General features: G+C 43.6%; 1 protein-coding gene across 4 annotated transcripts in view; it reads left to right on the top strand.

Moving 5' to 3' along the window:
- Positions 1-13,078: 13,078 nt before the first annotated feature.
- The window catches only part of stard7 (StAR related lipid transfer domain containing 7), a 38,260-nt gene continuing 23,930 nt past the window's right edge, over positions 13,079-27,408 (top strand). For 2 of the 4 annotated variants that reach the window (XM_069917660.1, XM_069917659.1), the window contains exons 1-4: positions 13,079-13,360; positions 13,523-14,021; positions 23,490-23,665; positions 25,899-25,948. In XM_069917660.1, the coding sequence (XP_069773761.1) occupies positions 13,549-14,021; positions 23,490-23,665; positions 25,899-25,948 (699 nt within the window). In that variant the 5' untranslated portion in view covers positions 13,079-13,360; positions 13,523-13,548. Of the gene's footprint in view, positions 13,375-13,522; positions 14,022-23,489; positions 23,666-25,898; positions 25,949-27,408 lie in introns of all 4 variants that reach the window. The other 2 variants (XM_069917658.1, XM_069917657.1) reach the window with 2 other exon arrangements.

Raw genomic sequence — 27,408 nt, 5'->3', positions numbered from 1 at the left:
AAGTCAGGAGATATAGAATTAATCAGATACAAGACAAAATAGCTTGAGTCGAGCTTTGTAGTTTCACAAATAATGCTCTTAATAAATGCATTCCTGTTGAAGGGAACAGAAAGAGTAGCACTGAATACGCTCCAAAACCAATAGTTTATTTGCACTTTTCTAAATGTTTTGTCCCCAGATGGCATTAACACTTACTGAAATGCCTTCCAGTGTTGGAACCAAGTCAATTAGTGACAGGAATCAGTGAAGGACATCACAGCTGAGCCCAATTCAAGTGCCCCTTGGGCATGCAGATAATCACCTAAAGAAAAAAGTGAGATAAAAGTAAATAGCACAGTTATTGCTCAGCTCTCACGATTCACCCCCCCCCCCCACAAACCACGCTTGAATTATATTGAATTGTCATTTTGTTCTCTGCACAAAAGAAGCGAAGAAACGTAGTTTGCCAGCAAAATGAGTTCATCTCCCAATAAATATTCATCTTCATTACAAGACTACTCGTTAGTGATTGGGGTGAACAATTAGGAGTTGATTAGGAGTGACCTACCTAGCCCATGATTCACGACAAGTCCCAGGCAATTGCTCTCAAGTGATCTGCTCTCTGACACTGAGAGGAATAACAAGCATGGAAGTGGGGCACTGGAATTCCAAACCACTTCAAAATACTCATGACAATGGTGTCAATCCAAAATATTTATCTCAAAGATTTTCAACCGTTTTCTTTCCACTTTAACTAATCCCTATGCCATAAGTGCTCTGTGATTAGTAAGGGATTGCTTAAGGTGGGATGTGGGTGGAAAGAAAAAGTTTGAAAACCACTGTTTTAATCGTCCCTAATTGACTCATTATGTGCACGGTTTCAGAACTCCAAAGGAAATGGGCCAATGACCCAATTTTTCTCAAGCAAAATATTTCAGAAACAATCGAGTCCAGAGCAGTGATTCTCAACCTTCCCACTCACATCCCACCGTAAGCAATCCCTTATTAATCACAGAGCACTGATGGCATAGGGTATGTGAGTGGAAAGAAAAAGGTTGAGAATCACTGATTTATCTTCTAATCATCTTCTCCTGGGAAGTTTCTTTCTCTCTCCCCCCCCCCCCCCACCCGTCTTGGGTAAACTTATACCTCTCATTTTGTTTGCTTTAGATTGGTCACAGTGTTTGAGCTACCGAAAAAAAATAGACACATACACCAAGAGCAGTTCAGATCATACAAATGTTTATTACAAATTCAAAAGCTGATTTCACACTACAATATGCAAGCCCTTCCCAACTATACTTATCAACACTTGGACTGGTCCAAACTGCCGAAGCGAGGCAATGACTGCACACTTGTAGTAGGTTGTCAGGGCGCCGGTAGCAGCTTCTCCACCTCCCCTGACCGGGACGTTGGCTGGACTCCAGAAGTTGTTCTTCTTCTTCTTGCTGAGAGATATTGCCACCTCTCGGAGAGTCTCTCTCTTCAGCAGCGGGACCATGGCTTATATTACCCAAAAACTGCTTACCCAAGCACCTATTCCCAACACAGCAAGAAAGATAAGTGATCAAGCTAGCATGCAGGCTTCTAACGAATAACATAATTTTCAGCTTATCACTTTGAATACAATGGTTTATTTTGCATCAAGGCTAGGCCTCTGACAGTCTGTGATCAAAACAAGCAGGAAGATTAAATGTTCTTGGTACACAGATGTCCTTTCTTCAGATAACAGCATCTCTGGCCCCTCGGTGGAATTTAGCTTATGTCTGCTGATTCTAAAACACAAGCAGGTTCTCAGCCTTGCAGAACCCAGAGATGCAAGTTTAAAAAAACAGGTTAGAATCTTCCATTACACCCCCCCCCCCCCCCACCACCGATACCACTAAACATCTTGCCAAGGACAACTTCAATAAATACAAGCTGTTCCCTCTCCCTCATAAACTGAGACCCATTGAGAATCGGCAGCGAAGTCTGAAAATCCAGACTGCTCAGGGTTTGGGTTGGTCTGGATTTTCAGTATTTTTAAAATTCATATTTAAGAAGGAATAAAGAGATGAATAAATAAATTTTGATTGTTTATTAGCAAATACAGCACGCTTCAGTTATCAAACGCGCAGTTTAATAAGAATAAAGTCAACACATGACAAAAAGTGTGGTTGCTTGTTCCCACTGTGCATCTGTGGCACTTAAGCACACAGAAGCCCATTAAATTTAAAAAATAGTTTGAGAGTTTTCAGAAAGTCCAGATTCTCAGGTGATCCAGATTTCTGGACTTCTACTGTACGGTTCTAACTGATGCCACATTCATCAATGATCAGGATGGATATGGTGGTTATTTTGTGTCAGCCAAAAGTGTCCTACGATAGAAACCCGGAAAACGCAAAAGTCTGCAGATTGCAATAAAAACACAAAAATTCTGGAGGAACTCAGCAGGTCTCGCAGCATCTATGGGAGCTAAAGAATCATTACTGATGTTTCGGGCCTGAGCCCTTCTTCAAGGTAGAAACCCTACCAGCATCCTCTTGGAGATTAACTAATGGCACAAACTGTTGATCTAACCTCGAACCATTTTCTCCGTTTCCTTCAGTGTAAAGTTAACATTGTCCTTACTCAAAGAGTAAGATAGTTCTGTAATTATTACAGAGAACCTGGGCATTGCAACAATTGGTAATAAGAAGTGCCCAGTCCACAGTGCTCTGAAGCATTCCTGTATCAGGCATAAAAGGCATCGGACCATAGGAGAAGCATTAAGCCAGACTGAGTGTGCAAAGTAGAACTGCCATCCTTACTTAAATATTCAAGTTAGAAAAGAAAAAGTGTATATCATGGCTATTGTGATTTATGGTGTGAAAAATAAAAAATTTAAAAAAAAATAAAAAAATATTCAAGTTAAAATTCATTTATCATTGTTTGTACAAGCATAACCCAATTAAACAACTCTCGGTGCAACACATTTAATATTTGTATACAGTATATAAATACTATTGTTAAATAGTTAAGTCCCTGAGGGTTATTAGTATGAGCAGTTCATCAGTCAGCAGACTCACTTCACTGCTCATGGGAAGAAGTTGTTTCTCAGCCCGGTGGGTTTTGGCTCTGTTTAGAAACTCTGCACTTTGCCATTCTTCCCCTCCCCCCCCACCACCAAAGAGTCTTGAATAAGTGGGGATAGATTTAATAGAGACTAGAGGGGCACCTTTTCTCAGAGGCTGGTTATATGGAACCAGGTGCTAAAGCAGGAGCAAAAGTGTGTAGAAATACAATGTGCAACAGATAAAGCACATGGATAGGAAAGGTTGGTACCAACAAATTATTACCACTAAATTTAACTAATTGGTAACCCTAGCAGTTGTCCCTACAACCCGCTTTCTGGTTAAGTTACATGTATCACGTCTCTACACATCCTATTGTGTTCCATTTCTCCTGAGTATCCATGTGGTCCAATTTCACCTCTCTTCCTCATGTTTCATGCCCAATGTAATCAGCAATTGTGGATATTTGTTAATTCTCAACTTACAACTGTAACTGGGACCGAAGGATTGGTTGTATGTCTTGTGTCTTAACAATTTTTCAAAAAGAATAACACAAATGAAGCTTTAATGAAGAACCTCAGCATATGTACAGTATTTTTTAAAATTTCAATCGTATGTGCAGGTGCTAAGGTTGTAAGTTGAGCTCGACCTGTACAAATGAAACCTGTACAAAGACTTGATATTCACAAGCTTCAATGGGTAATAGCATGGCATCTACCACCCTCCCTCCTTTGGCATAAAAAAATGAAATAGTTTAGACAACATTTGCAAAATGAGGTCAACATTTAGGAGCAATGACCCTTCATTTTTTATTAGATATTTTCACCAAGTAATGCAATGGCTGAACTATAAACCACTCAGGGGCTGCTCACCCCAACACTCTCCACACCCCCCCACTTCCTTCCCTCCTCCCCCACTTCCCACCCTCCTCCCCCAATTCTCTCCCTTCTCCCCCCACTTCCCTCCCTTCTCTCCCTCCACTTCCCTCCCTTCTCCCCCTCCACTTCCCTCCCTTCTCCCCCTCCACTTCCCTCCCTTCTCCTCCTCCACTTCCCTCCCTTCTCCTCCGAACCACAGTAAATAACTCATGAGACAGGAGTTTGAGAATAACATAGTCTTCTATTAGCAAGAACATGGCAGTGTTAGCCATCTGCAAGGCTAGCCCCAATCTGAACTGAGAGCAGTAGACGTTATGAGCCCAGAGGACCCCAAAACCCAGCAGCAATAGATATTCACCAAGACAAATGGTTACTTAAACAAAAGTTGCTTTTAATGATCTTTAAACATGAGGCCAGCATTGTCAGTGTTGCATCTTCCTGTTCTTCATGTCACTCCTCTCCAGAGGGCGCTGTCCAACTAGATTAGCACAAAGCATTGTGAGCTAGCAGAAGATTTTGAGATAATCAGGCAGAAGGAATTGATGACTTTTCCCCACTCTTCTCCAGAGATAACAGCAGTTTTGGTGGTCCTTTTAGAGAGCCCTCTGCAGACCCATAGTGATCCCTCTTGCCACATTTAACCACACAGCTTCTCCACCAGCACATCAGGATCTCGGGTGCTTAGCTGGTCCACAGAAGAAGCATTTCAGCTGATTTTGTGGAACCAAGACAGGGTCGATGGCTGAGTCTAGATCTAGCCATTCAGGTGGTTTGGCTATAATTCAGCAGCTGGTTCAGACGAGTAGATATCTTCCCCCTCCCCTCCCCCCTTCTAAGTGCAAGGTTTAGAGACTTGGCAATTCTTATAGCTTGATTTAAATCCAGCTCACCTGTCTGTCTCACATAGTTTGATTATGAACAAATTCTGCAGACTCCACTCTCCTTAAGCACGGTCTCCCCAGGTCACTAAAGGTCACGATAAAGTCACTGATCAACTCCTCCGGCTGCCGCTTTCGTGTTGACATCAAGTGTCTGGTATGCACTTCATTCTACTGGCCCACATATTTTTCTCTCAGAGCAGCAATAGCAGCCGAATATGTCTCTTTCTCCCTTATCAGTACAAAGGCCTTGGTGCCCATCCGGGCCAGAAGTAGGAGTAGCTTCTGCTCATCGTCCACCATCCCAGCCACATTTAAAAATGCTTCCAGGCACCTCAGTAAATGCTCAAAGAGAGTCACAACCTCCAGGGTTCATGGGTCAAGCTCAAGCCAGTCAGGTTTCATAATTTGCTCCAATCTTACCAGAGGTCGAGGTGTGGGCTCAGGCATCGGTTCCGGTGGTGTGGGAGGATGCACTGGCTGTGGGGATTGAACATGCGCTGGAGCAGCAGCCCCCAGAGGAGGGAACGGAGGCTGTTGAGCCTCGGTCAGTGAGCCCGTGCTCCTCCGACTGCTCCATTGTTTTCATCCCCTGACTCCATTTGTAGATCGGGCACAGGTTTTGAAGACATCTCAAACGAACTTTGCTAATAAAAGTGAGTAAATAGCTCACGAGACAAGAGTTATGTGAATAACATAGTCTTCTATTAGCAAGAACATGGCAGTGTTAGCCATCTGCAAGGCTAGCCCCAATCTGAGCTGAGAGCAGTAGACAGGAGCAATAAGGGAACTACTTCCTCCACGACAGCCTAAAGGTCCAGTTCTCCATACCAGCTAGCAGCGAGCAAATACATTCTACATACAAGCATGCAGTACCAAGGATTACCAAATCCACCCTCCTTCCCCTCTCCCCCCACCCCTCCCTTCCCCTCTCCCCCACCCCTCTCCCCTACCCCTCCCCTCTCCCCCACCCCTCCCCTCTCCCCCACCCCTCCCCTCTCCCCAACCCCTCCCCTCTCCCCCACCCCTCCCCTCCAGATTCCCTCTGCGCCCCCCCTCTCGATTCCCTCTGCGCCCTCCCCCCCGATTCCCTCTGCGCCCCCCCTCTCGATTCCCTCTGCGCCCTCCCCCCCGATTCCCTCTGCGCCCTCCCCCCCCGATTCCCTCTGCGCCCCCCGCGCGATTCATTTACTGACCAATCTCTCCGCGGTCCCTGTGATTCACGGTCGGTATCCCGACTGGTGCCGGCGCTTGGATCCGCCGATCCTCAGCCCACACTGGAAACTCGGCTCCTTCACCCACTTCCAGCCTCCCAAAGCCTCCGGGTGATTCAAACAGTTCAGCGACTCCACTCCAACTGAACGGATCGGCTGTACCCGCCGCCGCCATCTCCCCGACTTGGCGGCATCTGAACATAGTCCCGCCTCTCGACGCTGATTGGGGAGGAGGATGGGGGCAGGGAAAGAGTGACTGATGGTTCGGCAGGTTTGCTCATTGGACAAATCCCCTGTCAATTATGAGCCAATGTGGTGACCGCTGCCCGCCTATAGGCGGCAGCACTAAACGCAGGTGACTGCCCTGCACAAGGAAGATTTTGCTACCTGAACACTTTTGGGTGGAGTTTATGGATTTTTGAGCTGCTGGTCTCGAAAATTACCTTAAAAATCTCTGTTCACGTACCATTTTTTAGATATAACCTATTTTTGTGATGTTCTGTCATACTTTAGATTAGATTTCACATTTATAGTCAGAGAACATACATGAGATCTCACATGCAACCTGAGATTCTTTTTAAAGTCTGCTTCCAGCACACATAACCATGTCAATGAAAATTCATTTTCTGCATCCAGACTTGGACCTCTTCCCTGCTGAACCTGGTGCAGCCAGTGATAAACATGGGCAACTGGAATCCATCAATTATGTTTTTTGGATAGACTTTGCGTGATTTTGAGGAACGTCTGGCATTAACCATATAACCACTTACAGCATAGAACAGGCCAGTTCGCCCCTACTAGTCCATGCTGTAAGAAATCCCCACCCTCCTAGTCCCACTGACCAGCACCCGGTCCTTACCCCTCCAGTCCTCTCCTATCCATGTAACTATCCAGTCTTTCCTTAAATGTAACCAATGATCCCGCCTCAACCACGTCTGTCGGAAGCTCATTCCACATCCCTACCACCCTTTGCGTAAAGAAATTTCCCCTCATGTTCCCCTTATGATTTTCCCCCTTCAATCTTAAACCATGCCCTCTAGTTTGAATCTCCCCCACTCTTAATTGAAAAAGCCTATCCACGTTTACTCTGTCTGTCCCTTTTAAAATCTTATACACCTCTATCAAGTCCCCTCTCAATCTTCTACGCTCCAGAGAAAAAAGCCCCAGTCTGCACAAAATTGGTTGTCCGCATAGGAAATACTCCAGATCCCCATTTCTTTACGCGAATTTAGACAGCGTACTGGAAGTGTGGTAAGTAAAGAGGTGCGACTTGCAACACCACTGCGGCAACGTCCTATTCATTAGCCCGTTTGTCACGGAATGCCTGCAGTTCACTTTAAACTGCAGGTGCTCCCGGAAATTGACAAGGGGTCGAGGAGGTAAAATGTCATTCCCGTTCCAACCTTTTTTACACAGTATGCATTCCAGGAAAATGGAAATATTTTGCTGACCAATTTTTGTTGGACACTGACAAGAGAGGCATCAGATTCTGAGTACAACGAAAATCAGCAACAATACACTTTTAGGTCAGTTGAGTCATTGCCCAGGTGCTTGTCCTGCTAAGTCCCTCCAGTTTCCAATATTTGCTCCAGATTCCATCAAGGACATCTACAAGAGGTAGTTTCTTAAGAATGCAGCCTCTATCCTCAAGGACCCCCCACCACGGAGGAGTCAAGTGATGGAGTAGTGGCCGATAGGGTAAAACCAGCCCTCTCCAGAAAAGAAGAAAAAAAGTTAAGAAAAGACAAAGTTCAATAAGTACAAAATATAAGAAATAAAAGATAAAGTTGCAGAGAAGAGAAAGAAAATGGCACCTAAGAAGGAAAAAGTAAAAACAACAGGAAAAAAAAGAAAAGACACTGGAAAAGAAAGGAGAAGGCCTTACCTGCACGAAGGAACAGGGAGCCGTGGTGGAGAAGAGCACCCGATCTCCGAGGTTGCTGACGGCCCCGCAGAGTCGCGACCCCCCCGACTGGTGGACTGCAAAAATAGTTCTCTGAGCCAAACAAAATTGCGCAGTGTGCAATCTAAGGTAAAGGAAAACACCGACGGGAGGGGGGCTCAGCCGAGGAGTGGGCAACCATGGTGCGACCAGCTGAGGGATGCCCAACACCAGGGCTCTCAGCTGGAAGATGAGGAAAGCAGCAGGAGAGGGAGTGAAGTACCAGATGAGAAAGAAAGTTGACAGGGTGAAAGGAAAGAGGAGCAGCAGCAGGAGGCTTGACAGATGAGCAGCTCAGAAGAAGACCAACAGCAAGAGGCCAAGCAAGAAAAGACCCGACAAAGTGGGACAAGCTACTCATCAGAAAAATCAGAAGACACACAGATACAAAGAAGAAAAGAAGACACAAACATAGGTACAAACACAGAAGAAGAGGAAGAAGAAGACCAAGATCTTCACAGAGAGATAGAAGGTAAAACAGATGGACAGAATATAGATAAAGCTTGTTCTTTTAGCTTGTTCTGTTTTAAGTTGCCAGGCCAATATTTTATTTCAAAATATGTTTTAATTTGGCGTTCAATAAACTCTCTAAATTCCTGCCTTTTAAGTAGCATGTGGTTTAACCTCCATCTATATGTTCTTAGTGGGATGTCCTCCAGTTCTATTGCTAGTAACAGGGGTGAAAGTAGTCTAGCTTTATACTCAGTTTTCCTAACTCTCCCTTGAACATGGGCTGACAACAAAAACATATCAATCCTTGAATAAGTTTTATGCCTACTCGAAAAATATGAAAATTTCTTCTCTCTTGGGTGCTGTCTCCTCCATTTCCTGCATTGATTTAACCATAAATTCAGCCACTTTATTCTTTTTGCTTGTCTTTTGTCCAGTTTTATCCAACATTGGATCCAAATTAAGGTAAAAATCCCCTCCTATCAATATATTTCCTTTTGTGTCTGCAATCTTCAAAAAAATATCTTGCATAAACTTTTGATCCTCCTCATTAGGTGCATATATATTGAGCAAATTCCAAAATTCTGAGTATATCTGACACTTTATCATTACATACCTCCCTGCTGGATCTGTTATTTCCTCCTCTATTTTGATTGCTACATTTTTATTAACTAATATGGCGACACCTCTAGCTTTTGAATTATATGATGTTGCCGCTATGTATCCTACCCAGTCTCTCTTTAATTTGTTATGTTCTACTTCGGTTAGATGCATTTCCTGCACAAATGCTATATCTAATTTTTCTTTTCTCAGTAAATTTAGTAGCCTCTTCCTTTTAATTTGGTTATGCATTCCATTAATGTATATAGTCATATAGTTCAACATGGACATCTTATATCTTGTTTTTACCTCTTTTGCACCTCCTTGCCACCTCCATCCCACTTTTTCCCATTGTTGTCTTTTAAGTTTCCCTTTTTAAACTCAATGTATGACAACACATTTAAAACATGAAATACTCCAACAATCCCCACACCCAATAACACCTTAACCCCAAATGAACCCCCCCCCCTCTCTGAGTTGCCCCTTATCCCTTGTTGGGCAACTACAACTCCCCTTTCCTTTTTGGTTTGCGATCTTGCTCGCGTCAACTGATTTCGCAGTGACGGTTATTCTTTCCCCCCAGAAAACACTTTTTTTACACGTATAACAAAGCTTTCTTTTTTTCCCCTTCTTCCTTCCTTCCCTTCTCTTTTCCATCTTTAGTTCTTTACAGATACATTATTTTTACTTTATATTAATACATCTTTATATATACTTTATCGCCGGACTTCTTTCTTGTTACATCTCTTCATCTCTTCTTCTGTCCTGTAAACGTTCTGCACATTCTTGTGCTTTCTCCGGATCCGAGAACAGCCTGTTTTGTTCCCCAGGCATAAATACTTTAAGTACGGCTGGATGTCTTAACATGAATTTATAACCTTTTTTTTATAACCATTTTTCCATAAAATCATTTTCGCCGTATTAAATTCCTTCCTCTTCTTTAAGAGTTGAAAACTTATGTCCAGGTAAAAAAAATATTTTTTTGTCCCTTATATTCCAATGGCTTATTATCTTCTCTAACTTTATTCCTTGCCCACTCCAGTATATTTTCTCTTCTCGTATATCTTAAAAATTTTACTAAGATGGATCTCAGTTTTTGATGTGTCTGCGGTTTTGGAGGTAATGCTTTGTGTGCCCTTTCTATTTCCATTTCTTCCTGCATTTCTGTCATTCCCAGGACCTTCCGGATCCATCCTTTTATAAATTTCTTCATGTCTGCGACTTCTTCATCCTCCTTCAGGCCCACTATTTTTATGTTGTTTCACCTACTATAGTTTTCCAACATATCAATTTTCTGAGATAACAACTCTTGCGTCTCTTTAATTTTTTTGTCACTTTCTTCCAATTTTTCTCTTAAATCATTTACTTCCAATTCTACAGCAGTTTCCTGCTCCTCCACATTCTCAACTCTTTTCCCTATTTCTGTCATGACCAGTTCTAGACTTTGCATTTTATCTTCTCCTCTTTTCATTTTTCTTTTAATTGCAATAAATTCTAATGATAACCATTCTTTTAATGGTCTCATTTGTTCTTCAAAAAAGGTTTTATCTATATTTTGTCTATATTTTACCTTCTATTTCTCTGTGAAGATCTTGGTCTTCTTCTTCTTCTCTTCTTCTGTATCTGTACATGTGTTTGTGTCTTCCTCTTCTCTTCTTTGTACCCGTGTCTCTTCTGCTCTTTCTGATGAGTTACTTCTATGTCTTTGTCAGGCCTCCTCTTGCTGTTGGGCCTCCAGTTGCGAGCGTCTGTCTGTCAGGCCTCCTGCTGTTGATCATCTTGTCAGTCACCCTGCTCCTATTCTCCCTCTTCCGGCTCCTCGATCCTTTCCTCGCATTATTTTGTTCCTCCAGCTGAGTGCCTTGATGCTGGTCGCGATGTAGCTGCCCGCTCCTCAGCTGAGCCCCCCTCCCGCCTGTGTTCACTTTATCCTTTGATTGCACACTGTGCATGCATGACTCCTCGCGCATGCGCAGTTTGTGCACTTTTGTTTAGCTCCAAGAGCCATTCTTGGAGTTCACCAGTCGGGAGGTCGCGACTTCGCAGGGCATTCGCCAACCTCGGACATCAGCTGCTCTTCACCACCATAGCTCCCTGCTCCTTTGTGCAGGTAAGGCCTTCTTTTTTCTTCTCCAGTGATTTTTCTTCTTTTTTTCCTGTTGTTCTTACTTTCTCTTTCTTGGGTGCCATCTTATTGTTCTTCTCTAACTTTATCTTCTATTTCTTGAGTTTTATATTCATTGAGCTCTGTCTTTTCCTAACTTTTTTCTTTTTTTCTGGAGAGGGCTGGTTCAACTCGACCGGCCACTACTCCATCACGTGAATCCTCCCCCCCCATGTTTTATTTACCACCTTATTGACCTGTTGTCACTTGCCCTCCAAGATTCCTCTGCACACCAACGCTCTTGGGGATCTGCTATTTAGTGTATATTACAGAATATTTACTGTAATCTTACATCTGATGGCCCAAAGTGCAGCACCTGTACATCTGGATGAAAGTCCATTTGGAGAGAATGAATGTTGAAGAAACCAAAAGCATCCAATTTTGGTTCAAACTACTCTCTTCTCTTTCTTTGGCTTGGCTTTGCGGATGAAGATTTATGGAGGGGTAATGTCCACGTCAGCTGCAGGCTTGTTTGTGGCTGACAAGTCCGATGCGGGACAGGCAGACATGGTTGCAGCGGTGGCAAGGGAAAATTGGTTGGATGGGGTTGGGTGTTGGGTTTTTCCTCCTTTGTCTTTTGTCAATGAGGTGGGCTCTGCGGTCTTCTTCAAAGGAGGTTGCTGCCCGCCGTACTGTGAGGCGCCAAGATGCACTAGAAATACAGAAAATGCATAAAACTGAATGAAAATAAAATTTGTAATATTCAAGCCTTAAAAGATAAATAAATAGATCTCTCTCTCTTTCTATGTGTGTATATATATATATATATATATACACACACACAGAGATATGCTACAACTGGCATGTTTGTCATGGAGGTTAGCACAATGCCTTTACACCATCAGTGATCGCGACCGGACAAAGGTTCAAATCCCACCTGTCTGGAGTTTGTACTTTCTCCCTGTGTCTGTGTGGGTTTTCCCTGGGTTTCCTCCCACCAATCAAAATGTATGGGGATGTGGGTTAATGTGTTATAAATTGTGCGGCACTGACTTGTGAGCCGAAATGGACTGTTACTGTGCTTATATGTCTAAATTTTTTTAAAGTTATAAAAAATCTAGATATTTAAACATATATATGTGCATGTGTATGTATAATATATAAATATACAGAATATTAAAATAGATAACAGATTTATTGTCACAGTACATACATAACATCACATACATCTCTGAGATTCTTTTTCCTGCAGGCCTGGCTGAATTACCACTTATTGGTAATGCAAAAACAAAAGTATACAATGTACACGTAAACAAAAGCAGAAATGTAAACAAACTGACTGTGCCATACTGAGAGGAAAAAAAAACAATGATGTGCAAAACTAAGAGTCCTTAAATGAGACCCTGATTGAGTTTGTCATTGAGGAGTCTGTTGGTGGAGCGGGAGCAGCTGGTCCTGAACCTGGTGGTAAATTATAATATAAAAATATAAATGATCAAAACCTGGAACTTGTGTTTTTGACAATTCCAGACAGATTAAGTGACGCATTCTCCAGAATAAGCTGCAAGCAGAGTTACTGAAGTAAAACCACAATACTGAGAAACTGAGCAGGTCAGTCTGCTAAGTTACTAACCCTATTTCTTAAAAGAAGCTACTGTCAAGCTAATTTTTTTCACATTATTTGAGGTTAAAGTTCACCAAACCTGTTCTAAAACCAAATGATCTGCTGGAGGAATTTAGCGGTTCAAGCTGCCCCAATGGAAAAAAAACATGTTTTGTGAGCATTTTGGGCCAGAAGAGTTGATTGAGCAAATTCAGCCATTCTGAGCATGCTCACTGCGCCACAGCAGCTATCAATCATTCCCGTTGCCCAAACTCTCCAGCAGTCGCCTGTACATTTTATTTATAATTTTTTTTCGGTAGTGGATAATTAGATAGATAGATAGATAGAAGTATGTAACACTGCAATGCTCGGTCCTAATAATTTTATCTGAATCCTAGCTCCAGTTGTAAAACATTCCGTCCAGGGCTGCACGGGGTCCTCTTCCAACCTTGAGCCGAAGGAGAGACGCCCCCACATGTGACTGACAGCTCGTACAACCCATGGCCGCGGCGCAGTCGATTCGGTCTGTCCAATGAGGGTAGGCGGCAGGTCGTGCCCGGGAGCGGTGATTGACAGCTGGGAGGCGTGCGGCCAGGTTGATTGACAGTTTGGAGGCCTGCGGCCGGGTAGGAGAGTGCGGCCGAGAGGCCCGCAACGTTCCGCGGGACCTTGAGAGCCAGGTAAGATGCACAAGGTAGAAAAGACTTCCCTCTATGAAGGGCGACGTCGGAGAGGGCATTTATAGCGTGGTTTCATATTTATCCGCCATTAGAAGGGAAATGGCCACGCAATTTCACCTGCAAAAGTTTTGCTTTCATTAATTCTGTGGTTATTTTTTGCAGCCGGGGCCTTGCTCTTGTCGTGCATTATGTTGACTGCGAAGAGACCAGCCCTCATCCTCAACCCTACCCGCTCCAAACCGTTCACCGGGCTGTATTCGTACTGCTTGCAGTCCGCTCGCTCTTCCACCCATGCTCCCTGCTGGCGTGAAGCCAAGCAGCCGCCGTCTCTATGGAGGAGACAGCTCGGCAGTGCTCTGCGCTGGGCAGCGGCTCTCCTGTGCCAACGCTTCGGCGCCGGAGCGCTGGGCGGCGAAGGGAAGAAGCTGGCGTCTATCCTCGCCAGCCAATGCAGCTATGTGACCGGGCAGAGGGTGAGGAGAGCGCAGCAGATCGGGCAGCTGTACAGCAACCTGTACTCGGAGCGGTGCCGCAGGAGCCTCTTCACCAATCTCTGGCGCAAATTCCAGAGCCGGCACTCGGGCTCCGGGAAGCTCCTGGTGGCTTTCGCTGCAGTCTTCATGTGGGACGACGAGAGGATCCGGGACGAGGAGTTGCAAAGGTGGGTGTGCATTGATCGAAAGGTTAGTGTTGCAAATCTTAACATGAGCACAGAAGCACACGGCAAAACATTAAATGCTGGGAAATCTCAGATCATCAGACAACATCAGTGTGGGGGGAGGGTGAGAAGAGCATCAAACTCCTCCTTAAACACTTAACTGTTTCTTTCTCCTGTTGAAGGGACCCTTCAACGAGAGGAAGAAGCAGTCCATTTAATTCATATTTTAATACAGCACGGTAACAGGTCATTTCGGTCCATGACTCTTTGGCGCCCAATTACAAGGCGTGCATCACCTAACATCCACGATGGGTTCCGTGAAATGGGATGTTATATGATTTGGACATTATGTGAACACCATATTATAATAACGGGTTTGTTATGAGTATCAAGACCTATGTTACATATGTGCTGTACCATTATACGCCTGGCAGCGCAATCGCTTTGTATACCAGAGACGTGAGACGCACGTGTTACGTGCGGGAACCAGCTCCGTCCCGTTCTCCAATCGGGATTTCTGAACTCCCTTATGGGACCACGGATGTTATACATGCGGTCGGATGCTCCTGAGCGGACGTTATGCGGCGCCTGACTGTACACCAAATTAACTACACCCCGGTCTGTTTTGAACAAATCCCACGCAGACACGGGAGAGAGCGTAGAAACTCCTTGTAGGCAATGTGGGATTTTAACCCAGGCCCTGACCACTGGCGCTGTAACAGCTTTGCGCTAACTGTTCTGCCCAGAAATAACGAACACCAAGCTTCTGTCGTTGGAGTTAAAGAGCCTGCACTATCCAATTAACCAGCAACCCTGGCACGTTTTGAACAGTGGGAGGAAACCAGAGCACCCAGAGGAACGTTTCAGGTTCATTGCCAGAGGACATATGTGACATCATGCATAGTCCTGAGGTTTTTAGTCCCTGCAGGGAAGGCAGAATTATCACTTATTGATGGTGCAAAAAAAAACCTGTATACAATGTACAAATAAATATGAACAAATGGCCATGCTGCGAAAGAAAAATCAATAAAGTGCAAGAATTCTGATGAGTCCCTGAATGAGTTTGTCGTTGAGGAGTCTGATGGTGGAGGGGTAGCAGCTGTTCCTGAACCTGGTGGTGCGAGTCTCGTGGCACCTACACCTCTTTCCCGATGGCAGCAGCAGTGGTGTGGATCCTTAATGATTGCTGCTGCCCTCCGACAATGCCATTCCCTGTAGATGTTCTCGATGGTGGGTGAGTGTTTTTGCAGGTGAGTTTGCTTCAGGAGTTTGATTAAAGAGTTCCTGCTGTATAAAGAGCTCCCAACTTGAAACTTTGACCGTTTTTCTCTCCGGATGCTGCCTGACCTGCTGAGTCTCTCCAGCTTCTCGTTGTTCACTCAAGAATCCCAGGAGGTTCGCATGTCCTTTTTGATTTGGTTATATCTCAAGGATTTATGAAAGTTGTGAGCTGTTTGCAGTGGCATAGTTTGTATCTTCTGAGTCTTGAAAACTCTGAGATGATCTGATGAAGCGATTAAAATATTAAATGTATCTGGCTGGGTATAAAATGAGAAATTGTGGTGAGAAATCAGTAGTGAGGCGATGTTAAAAGTTTAGAGACAGCTCATAAAAATTGGTTGAAATCTGAAACTAGAGATGCTGGGAATTTGGTGCGTTTGATGGACAGGATTTCTGATTGTAGATCTACAACTTGAAACTGTATCTCACCAGACCATGGTTGACACATTATACACAGTACTTAATGATCATGAAAATAAAATTCGGGATGATTTACATGGTTACAGGATGTTGTTCAGCGGTATCACAGCCTGTAACTTATTCTGCAGCCTGGCCATCCTGATTTTGATGCTCTTGTGCCTTCTTTTTTCCCCCCAATCTATCTATCTATTTATTTATTTATTTTTCACACTATAAACCACATTGATCAAGATACATACATTTTCCTTTTCAAATGCCTTCTTGATGGTAGTGGGTTAACGATACTGTGTGCTGGATGGAAAGGATATTGGTTAAAGTGGTGTAATTCAGCCATTCTCTTTGGGGGACACAGCACGTTTAACGTAAACAAATAAAATATTATTTGTTTTTATATAGTTGGAGAGGAGTACCAAGCAAACTACTACTTCACAGGGAAGGGGACCCATAATCTTTGAACAGAGCTCTAAGGGGGCCATAGCCAAAAAAAAGGGTTGAGAATAGCTGGTGTAAATTTAGACATACTGCATGGTAGCAGCCATTTCTGCCCACGTGTCTGTGCCGCCCAATTTGCACCCTATTAACCTACACCCCGAAACATTTTTGAACAGTGGGAGGAAACTGGAGCCCCCGGGGAAAACCCACACAGACACTGGGAGAGTGTACAACAGACAGCACTGGATTCGAACCCTGGTCTGGACCCGATTGCTGGCGCTGTAAAGGTGTTGCGTTAACTGCTATGTCAACCAGTGCTCACTGGTAGAGCATGGTTGAGGAGAAGATTGAAACGACCTTAATATTCTCAAGTGCTGATTGGCTTTTTGCAAATTTCAAGCATTTCTAGAATCTTGCCATGTTTGAACTTGGATTTCAAAAACCTATCCTTCACAAGAATCTCATGCTTTCGCAGGCAAAGTAAACATTTGTAATCTTCCTTGTCCGTAAAGACCTGGTGTTGAATTGACGTTCCGAGCTGCTGAACTGTCCAGGTGCTGTTTGTTATTTCCCTATTTTAACCTGAATGATGACGGATGGGCATTAAAGATGGTGGGTGAAGGGCCTGTTACTGTGCTTGATGGCTGACTATTTCTTTTGTCGGCCTGCATGTTCCAGGACGGACACTCTGTTCCGAGGTTTGTTGGATTAATGTCAAGAATGTGTGGTTTGCCTTAGAAGGAAAGGTTAGGTTTGTTTTCAGTGGGGTTTAGAAGACTTGGATGTTCACTCCTTAAAATAGAAGCAATTTAAGATTTGAATCAACATTTAAAAAAAAATCTACAGACTACAAGTTGCTGATGGTGAATAGATGACGGATAAGAGGAAGATGAGAGCTTTAATCGTCTCAAGGGCATGTTTAGTTGAATGGCTTGAGCCTGCAGTTTCAATTAATGCAAGGTGACCTTCAGAGAAAATAGAAATATTAGCATTGTTGGCTGTGCTAGTTAGCTGATAAAGAGGGTGAAGAAATGTGTGACATGAAGGAGGGAAGGGCGTAGCCCTCAGGAGGGAAGGGGTCGTGCAAGTGAGGTGGGAGAGGAGTGTCAGGGATGACAGCTGTTGTATTCCAGGCTGTGAATGTGATTTGATGGCTTCATACAGTTTAATCCCTTTGTTTATGGGGTAAGTTTTAGCTTGATCATAGGGGCGTAAATTTAGAATTGCCATTGGTTTGATTTTTTAAAAATCTAGACATGCAGCATGGTAGCAGGCACTTCAAGCCATGAGCCCAATTGACCTTCAACCCCAGAATGTTTTGAAGGGTGGGAGAAACCCATGCAGGGGCAGGGAGAATGCACAAACTCCGTACAGACAGTGCAGGATTTGAACCTGGGTCGCTGGTGCTGTAATAACGTTGCACTAACCGTGCCACCCGATGTGTGTGGGGAAGCTCCAGCCTCCAGATCTTCGTTGATGTGGGAACAGCCTGGGCCTGCTGATCTCCAAGGGGTGGGATTCATAGTAAAATACTTCAAGTTCCTTCGATTGATATGTGATCCATTGTGTTGCTTGTCCCCTTAGTGGGAACCACTCAGGTTCAAAGCTAACAAGCTGGAAGTTTGTGCTTTTTTATTAAACTAAGTGTTTCTTTAATGGGTGCATGTTCCTATATTGATCTTGTGACACTGGACAGGGCACCTAAAGTTTAGTTAAATTGTAGATAGTTTTAAAAATAAGAGCAGAAATGGGCCAGTCATTGCCCAAGCCTGCTCTGTTCCCATAACCTTGAACCTATCAATCTTTCCCTAAATGACCTGGCCTCCACAACTCCCTGCGGCAACAAAGATCTTGGTTCATCTGTCTCTGTTCCATTTTCCAGCTCTCTTTGTATCTCATAATTCCACTTGTATTCAGAAATCTATCCACCTGAAGTTTGAATGCAATCTGAGTCGAGTCCACCCAGTCCTTCCAAGGCAGAAGATTCCACTCTTTGGGTAAAGAAATTCCTCCAATCAAGGACTCGCACTTTATTTTGAGGCTGACCCCTGATTCCAGCTGCCTTGACTAAAGGTCTCCCTGCATTTACCCTGTTGAACCTACCTTTGTAGCTTGCTCGGTGAGGTCACATCTAAACTTTAGAAAAGAACTCTATCTCCTCTCATTGCCATTATCAGTCTGGTGAACCTAAACTTCTCAGTTGCCTTTGCCACAGGTAGATTGGTAAGGAAGAGGTCAAGTATATTTGACCTTTGTGTTGTTAATGTACTGCCTGTTGCAGACACAATCTGTCCTTTTGGAGCATGGACACTGTTGATACTTCAAAGCTGCTCTTGGTGATGGGCACTGATGTTCCCCACCCAGAGTGCACTCTGTCCCTTTCCAGTATAAGACAAAGGAGCAGATTCAGCCCATTGAGTCCCCTGCCATTTAATCATCCATTTTTCCCTCTCAGCCCCACTGCCTGGTCTTCTCCCCGTAACCTTTGATGCCCTGGCTAACCAACAACCTATCAATCTCTGCCTTAAATACACCCAGTCACCTGACCTCTACAACCGCCTGAGGTAACACATTCCACAGATTTACCACAGTCTGGCTGAAGAATTTCTCCTACATCTCTGTTTTTTTTTAATTTTTTTTTAATTTTTATTTTTTTTTTAAATTTTTCACACTATAAACCATATTGACCAAGATACATAACAGACATTTTTCTTCTTAAATATATAGTCATTTTCTTCCCCTTTCCCCCCTCCCTTCCCTCCCTCCCTCACCCCCTTCCCCATTTATTTGAAGTTCAATCTATAAGATACATTAAACCCGTTAAACAATGTTGTCACTTAAAAAAAATAAACAAGAAATTTTACTGAGTCAGTTCTTTTCGTTGTCTTCTCCAGTCATTTTAGGTGGTGGAAGTCCATGGTAGGATTTCTCTATTGTATTTCATGTATGGCTCCCATATTTGTTCAAATATTGTGATGTTATTTCTTAAATTATATGTTATTTTTTCTAATGGAATACATTTATTCATTTCTATGTACTTTTGTTGTATTCTCAAGTTGTCTTCTAATTTCCAGGTTGACATAATACATTTTTTTGCTACAGCTAGGGCTATCATAACAAATCTTTTTTGTGCTCCATCAAAATCGAGTCCAAATTCTTTGTTTCTTATATTACTTAGGAGGAAGATCTCTGGGTTTTTTGGTATATTGTTTTTTGAGATTTTGTTTAATATCTGGTTTAGATCTTCCCAAAATTTTTCCTTTTTCTCATGTCCAAATTGCATGAACTGTTGTTCCCATTTCCTTTTTACAGCGAAAACATCTGTCTGATACTGTTGGGTCCCATTTATTTAACTTTTGAGGTGTGATGTATAGCCTGTGTATCCAGTTATATTGTATCATGTGTAACCTTGTGTTTATTGTATTTCTCATAGTTCCAGAGCATAGCTTCTCCCATGTTTCATTCTTTATCTTTATGTTTAGATCTTGTTCCCATTTTTGTTTAGGTTTACCGTTTGTTTCCTCGTTCTCCTTTTCTTGCAGTTTGATGTACATGTTTGTTACAAATTTTTTAATTATCATTGTGTCTGTAATCACATATTCAAAATTGCTTCCTTCTGGTAACCTCAGACTGTTTCCCAATTTGTCCTTCAAGTAGGTTCAGTTGGTGGTATGCAAACATTGTATCGTGAGTTATATTATATTCTTCATTTGTTCAAAGGATAATAATTTATTTCCCGAAAAACAATTTTTTATTCTTTTGATCCCTTTTCTCTCCCATTCTCTAAAGGAAAGGTTATCTATTGTGAAAGGGATTAGTTGATTTTGTCTCAATATTAGTTTTGGTAGTTGGTAATTTGTTTTATTCCTTTCTACATGAATCTTCTTCCAAATGTTGAGCAGATGATGCAATACCAGTGAATTCCTACATTGCACCAATTTTTCATCCCATTTATATAGTACTTCTGCATCTCTGTTCTAAGCGGATATTCTTCAATCCTGGAGTTGTGCCCTCTTGTCCTAGACCATCCCACCATGGGAATTAACCTTTCTACATCTACTGTTCACTCCTTTCAACATTTGAAGTGCTTCAATGAGGTCTCCTAAATATCAAAGAGTACAGGCCAAGAGCTGTCATATGATAAATCTTTCATTCCCTGAATCATCCTTGTATTCCTCCTTTGAACCCTCTCTAATGTCAGCATGCCCTTTCTGAAATGAGGAGGTGAAAACTGCTCTCTGAGAGGTCCCACTATGTCTTATAACGCCTCAACATCACACCCCTCCTCTTGTATTCTATTCCTCTTAAAATGAACGCCAGCATTGGATTTGCGTTCTTCACCACCAACTCAACCTGCAAATTTACGTTCAGGCTCTCCTGCACAAGGTCTCCAAGGGCCCTTTGCATCTGGGTATTTTCAGTTTTCTCCCCATTCATAAAAATAGTCTGCCTGTTTATTTTTCTACCAAAGTGCATGACCAGACACTTTCCAACATTATATTTAATTTGCCACTTCTCTGCCGATTCTCCCAATCTAAGTCCTTCTGCAGCCTCCCTGTTTTGACACGACCTGCTCCTCCACTGACCTTCATATCGTCTGCAAACTTGGCCACAAAGCCATTCATTCCATAATCCAAATCATTAATATACAACATAAAAAGAAGCGGCCCTAACCCCGACCCCCTGTGAAACACCACTAGAAAGTAGCAGCCAACCAGAAGACGATCTCTGTATTCCGACTCCCTGCATCAGCCAATCAGCCAATGCTCTTCCAATGTTAGAATATTTCCCGTTATACCATGGGATCTTGCCTTGTCTAATGCTCTCTGAAAATCCAAATAGACGACTTCCCTTATCCAGTCTGCTTGCCATTTCTTCTAATAGGTTTGCCAAGCAAGATTTTCTTTTATGGAAACCGCAATGGCTTTCGCCCATCTTGTCACATGCCTCCAAGTACTCTGTAACCTCCTTGACAATGTTTTCCTCACCAATGACGTCAAGCTTACTTTCTGCTGCCTCCCTCCTTTGTTAAGTAGTAGTCTGACATTTGTGATTCTCCAGTGCTCCGGGACAATACCAGAATCTATTGATTCTTGAAAGATCATTACCAATGCCTCCACTATCTCTACCGCTACTTCTTTCCCCTGAGGGTACAATCCATCTGGTCCAGGAGACTTATCCACCCTTTGACCATTCAGCTTTCTGAGCACCTTCTCTCTTGAAAGAGTAACTTCTCTCACTTCCCTGATACCCTTAGACGTCTGACACAGTGCTAATGCTAATCAATGGAGACTGATGCAAAATACTCATTTACAGTAGCTCCTTGGTCATCTCCTCGTCTCCTATTATTATTTCTCCAGTGTCATTTTCAAATGGTTCTATATCTACTCTTTCCTCCCATTTATATATTTGAAGAAACTTTTTGTGTCCTCTTTGATATTATTTGTTAACCTACTTTCATAGTTAATCTTTTCCCCTCTTATAAGTTTTTTTAGTTGCCTTCTGTAAGTTTTAAAAAACTTCCCAATTCCCTATCTTCCCACGAATGTCTGTTTCTCTGTATGGCCTTTCTTGCTTTTTCATTGACTTTGACTGGCTGCAGTTGTGACACTTTTCCATTTGAATATTTCCTCTTGTTTGTCCCAGCACTGACTTGTTTATTGTCACAGCTCCAAGATGCAGGAAAGAGCTTTGTTTTGCATGTTATCCAGACAAGCTGACGCGTACTGAAGTACAGCAAGTAGTGCAGGGCTTGGGGTTACGAAGGTGAAGTGCAGTTTAAAAAGGTACAAGTGCAGGGGCATCATCTCGTCCCAATGAGAGGGCTGTTTTTGGGAGTCTGATAACAGCAGGAAAGAAACTCTTTAACTACATTCCCTTTTTCAAACTTGTGTATCTTCTGCCCAGTGGAAATGGGGGAGGGACGAGAGCGTGTCGAGGTGGGATGCGTTCTGTAATGTGCTGGCAGCCTGCCCGAGCCAGTGGGAGGTGTAGGCAGTCAATGGAGGGGAGCGCATTCTGAGTGAAGGTCTGAACTGCGTTCACAACTCTGCAACACTTTTCTCGTCCCACGCTGTGATGCATCCAGACAGGATGCTTCCCTGTAAAAGCTGGTAAGAGACCTTGGGGACAATCAGCCAATACTCTACCAATGTTAAAATATTTTCTGTTATACCATGGGATCTTGCCTTATCTAATGCTCTCTGAAAATCCAAATAGATGACATCCACTGCATCTCCCTTATCCAGTCTGCTTGCCATTTCTTCTAAGAATTCCAATAGGTTTCCCTTGAGGAAACCGCACTGGCTTTGACCTCCTTGACATTCAACGTTTTCTCCACCAATAATATCAGACTTACTTTCTGGTCCCTCCCTCTGACATTTGTGATTCTCCAGTGCTCCGGGACAATACCAGAATCTATTGATTCTTGAAAGATCATTACCAATGCCTCCACAATCTCTACCGCTAATTCTTTCCGGGAACCTGAGGGTTTAATCCATCTGGTCCAGGAGACTTATCCACCCTTCGACTTGGGCTGATGAAATTCGGAGGTATCGTTGTGTTTGATCTGATAGAATGCAACTTCGTGGTGTTTGGTACCGGTGTCCTGGATTCCGAGGGCAACTTTCTTCCACCTGCGTACACTGTGAGCCTCAAACATCCTACTGAGTGGGATACAATACTGAGATGGTTATGCGTATCTGGGATGGAGTTGTACTCACCAGCCCCTTATCCACTGGCATCCCATTTAATTGGCCTTGCAGTGTCCTGGGATAGGAACCCTTTCTTCCATTTTCACTGGGACACAAATTGCTTTTCCACTAAACACCATGGATCGGAGAATTCTACCTTCCACTGGAAACGGGTGACTTTCTGCTGTCTCTTTTCCACTGGTTTTATCAGCACGTCAGCGTCAGTAAACGCCAGGGATATGAGGCAGTTAATCCCTGGCATGAAATTATGTCAGTTGATGCCAGCGTTTAGACAGTGTTCCTTTTCCACTGAACCCTGTCCCAATTAATTCCTGGGACAGGGTGCCAGTGGAAAAGGGGCTACAGAAACGTACCATTCAGACCCTGTCAGGCTGCTTCTTAACTTGTGGGACAGCTCTCTTCATATAGACACCAGCCCATATGTTTGTGGTGAAGATGTTGCAAGAGCTATAACAACTGTCCACATTCCGTATGCAGGATATATGGCAGCAGCGGTTGGCAATCATTCCTGTGCGTGGTGCGTGTACACGACCTAGGAGTGATAGGGAGGTTGGGGAACCAGGGGTTGAGGTTTGGCTCTTTGTGTTATTCCATAGCCCCTTGTGATTCTATCATCTGGTTGCAGGTGTCTGAATGATTTCAAAAACCTGGAGGTCCCAATGGATGGGAAGCAGAGTCGAGAGGGCCTGACGTGTGACAAACATCAGGAGCAGGACAACGCATGGGAACTGGTGATGGACACATCCAGCTTCCGACTGTGGCGCAGGCCCATCCCTGGCAGTCATCTCTACCAGTACCGAGGTAAGAACACACTGGAAGACTGATGTGACAGAGTATATAGATGTGTTTTTGGGAGATAATTGGGAAAGGTTTGTTGGAGTAGGTCACATACAAACACTTTAAAACAGATCTCATTTGAAATACTAGAGCTCTGCTAGACATATCGGGGCCTCACAGCTTTTGCAAGAGCTTTGAAGCGTGCTCAAGAGACTTCACTAATGGATTGTTGCTTTCAAAAGGCAACAGATGAAAGATCTTGTTGGAGGCGCCTTCTTTCTGGAGATGTTCTAAGAGGGTCATGTGGTTTTGTAAGCAGAGAGAGACATACATAGAGATCATTCTGCAGTGTTACAGCCAGCAGAAGCATCTGGGACTGAAACAGGACAAGCTGGCAAGCTTGTGGAAAGCCCCATTTGGAAAACGGCCTGGTCAAAGCCCTTGTGGTTCATGCAAGAGGAGAGGACTGGCTGTCTAATGTTTCACTTGGAATAAGAGAAAGAAGAAGGAACTCTGTGGTGACCTGAAAGAAAGAGGTTATCATCTGGAGAAGTCTGACGGGGCAAATTTCTTCGGCAAGACACTGACGTGGCTGATGGAAGTAAATGTACAACAAAAATCTCTCAGTAAACCAACAGACCCTTCCTGAGCGGAAATCATTTACCTTTCAAGGACCAAAGCCTGTGCACAGTATAAGAATTGCCTGCAACCAGTGAACTTGGAGGAGTGAGAGGTGAGATTGGACTGTGAACCAAAGAATTTTTCTGAACTTACACACACATTACATACATGTGCGCTTAGAATTAGAAGGGTTTAAGTTGGGTTAAGTAAGTCAATAGTGATGTTAAAGTGTGATTCTGCTCTCAAGTTTAAAGATCATTAAAAGCAACTTTTGTTTAAGTAACCATTTGTCTTGGTGAATATCTATTGCTGCTGGGTCCTCTGGGCTTGTAACACTGAGCATTTCCTTGGCATGGCAGCTGGGTGGGAAATGTTCTTGAGTAACAGCTGCCTATATAATGATGGTACTGACCAAAGCCTTCAGTTAACGTGGCATGATGGTTCTGCAGTCAATATTGCCTCCACTGCTTTATACAAAGTAAAACACTAAAGACTGCAGACAATGTGATTTGAAGTAAAAACACGTGCATGCTAGAGGAACTCAGCCAGTCTCATAGCGTTCATAGAAGGTAAAGAGCACCTTGGATCTGTCCACCGCAGTAGTGTGGATCTCCCAGTGGTCACCCATTCCAATTCCCCACCCCATCATCTTGCTGACATGTCTGTCCATGCACTGCCAGACTGAGACGCCTCATCTTCCGTGACGTCTCCAGTTTCTGTTCGAACCTCCCCCTGCCCGTCGCCTTTTCCCCCAACTCTGTTTCTCTCGCTCCCCCCCCCCCCCCACCTTGCTCTTCCCTTTTCCTTCTGTCTCCTTTCACAGATCCAAAATCAATTCTCACTTCTCTCATATCCAATTGACACCTTTAGTTGGTCGGAACTCCTCCCCGTGCCAGCCTTCAGTCTTTATTCTGATGCCTTCCTGTTCTTTGCTTATTCCTTGAAGGGGGGGGGGCTCAGGCCCGAAACATCGGTAATGTATCTTTACCTCCTGTGGACGCTGCGAGATGGGCTGAGTTCCTCCAGCAATTCTGTGTGTTTTCACTTTATACAAAGTCCTGATATATTTAATTTGCTAAATTGATCATCTTCAAGGATTGAACTGGTAGCCAGACCAGTGGATATGAATGTGTGCACTAGTCCAGAAGGGTAGCCACTGTATTGGATTAGTTGTAGTGAGCCAGGGAGACTGTGAATCCCAGCTGAGAGGCAGAAGCAGGATTCATCTGGGCTTTTGAAGCCCAATCCTGCTTATGGGGTGAGATGAAACCAGAGCACCCAGAGGAAGGCCTCAGAGAGAACGCACAACTCCTTACAGACAGCGCTGGATTCGAACTGCATTGTAATGGTGTTGTGCTAATCGCACCACCCAAATGATGGAGAGCATTGGGTTTGGGCTCATGGATAAACAGAAATGACCACTTAGGCAGGAGTTGGGAGCAGCCATTGGAGTATAAACCAACAGGCACCCGATGACCTAAAGAACATAAGTGTAATTGCAGTCGAACTCGGTGGCCCTGACAAGGCTCTGATTCTTGGCCCAGGTAAAGTAGTTATTGTTAACAAGACCTCCACAACTTGGTCTTCTCCAAGAGATTTAATGAGGACTTTCACTCCTTTTACTTCTCTCCAACAGTGTTTGGAACGTACACAGACATTACACCCCGGCAGTTCTTCAATGTGCAGGTAAGTCCTTGGTATTAAATCCTTTTTACTGAGTTTAACAAAAGCCCTTTGTGGTGAACTGCTGAACACTGTAATCTGGCTCAGCCCCTTCCTGTGGATGGACCCATGGTTCCTCCCTCTCGACCCTGTATAGCACCATAGTCTCACCCCAGAAAGCCTAGGTCACAGCGCTGGACGACCTTCGTTTATTGTAAATAAAAGCCTATAGTTCAATAACTCTGGCCTTTTGAGTTATTCATAGCGCATCACCCTTTACATGAGGCAAAGTAATAACAACATAAATCATATACATATCAATTGTAAATTAGTAGCATAACGATAATTATTGCATTCACGGCATCAAATTCTATAATAATAATTAAACAATTAAATCATAACTCACTATGTCCAGAAATAATATTGAATACAAAAATTCTACAAATAATACACGTAAAGCTCCCTTCTAGAAGATATTTTGTACTTCTCTGACGTGATCATGTTGCCCTGTGATGTGTTCCATAATCTGTAGGATTAAAAAGGTGTGAATATTGTAGGCAATCCTGCAGACTAAAGGATGTTTAGTTGCATTGCTTTCTCCGTTAAATTCTTCAAATATCTTAATGTACAATAAGAGATTTTGCAATTAAGTATTTTTGACCAAAATAAATGAGGATTTCCCCCACCTTTGAGTTCCTAACCCTTTCCCCTCAGATTGGGGCAATCTCAATGTTCTGCTTTAATATAATATGGTCAATTAATGTGGAATTGCCCAGAAGATTAGATTTAAATATATTGTCAGAGTACATATACGACATCACATACAAACCTGAGGTTCCTTTTCCTGCGGGCGAGGCAGAATTACTACTTATTGGTAGTGTAAAAAAATTAAGTACTCCACATATGCATGTAAACAAATAAAGAAATGTAAACAAACTGCCGTACAGAGAGGAAAAAAAATCAAAGTGCAAAATTAAGAGTCCTTAAATGACCCCCTGATTGAGGAGTCTGATGGTGGAGGGGGTAGCAGCTGTCCCTGAACCTGGTGGGGCGAGTCTTGTGGCACCAGTACCTCTTTCCTGATGGCAGCAGTGAGAACAGAGCGTGTGCTGGGTGGCGAGGATCCTTGATGGTTGTTGTTGCTCTCCGACGGCAGCGTTCCCTGCAGTTGTTCTCGATGGTGGGGAGGGTTTTACCTGTGATTCCCTGGACTGTGTCCACTACCTTTTTGCTTGGCTTTGCGCTCGGGGGCATTTGTGTCTCCGTACCAGCCCTGTGACCACAAGAGTGGTCAAACTCGCTCCCCCTCCCTCCCTCCCTCCCTCCCTGTGGCCATATGACTCCAGTGATCATCACTGTTGCATCCTCTGCTTAAATCTGTTCCTGCTGTTGCCGGTACCTGTCCGGCTCCCTTCCTGAGTTAGTTGTCTGCTGCTAATTGATGACCTTGCCCACTGGGTGCGGCCAGCCTCCTCTGAGTCCGC

The sequence above is a fragment of the Narcine bancroftii genome, chromosome 2 (genome assembly GCF_036971445.1).
Source record: "Narcine bancroftii isolate sNarBan1 chromosome 2, sNarBan1.hap1, whole genome shotgun sequence".
Taxonomy (NCBI): Eukaryota; Metazoa; Chordata; class Chondrichthyes; order Torpediniformes; family Narcinidae; genus Narcine; species Narcine bancroftii.
Note: the sequence above shows the minus strand (reverse complement) of the source record. Positions and strands in the feature narration are given on the sequence as shown.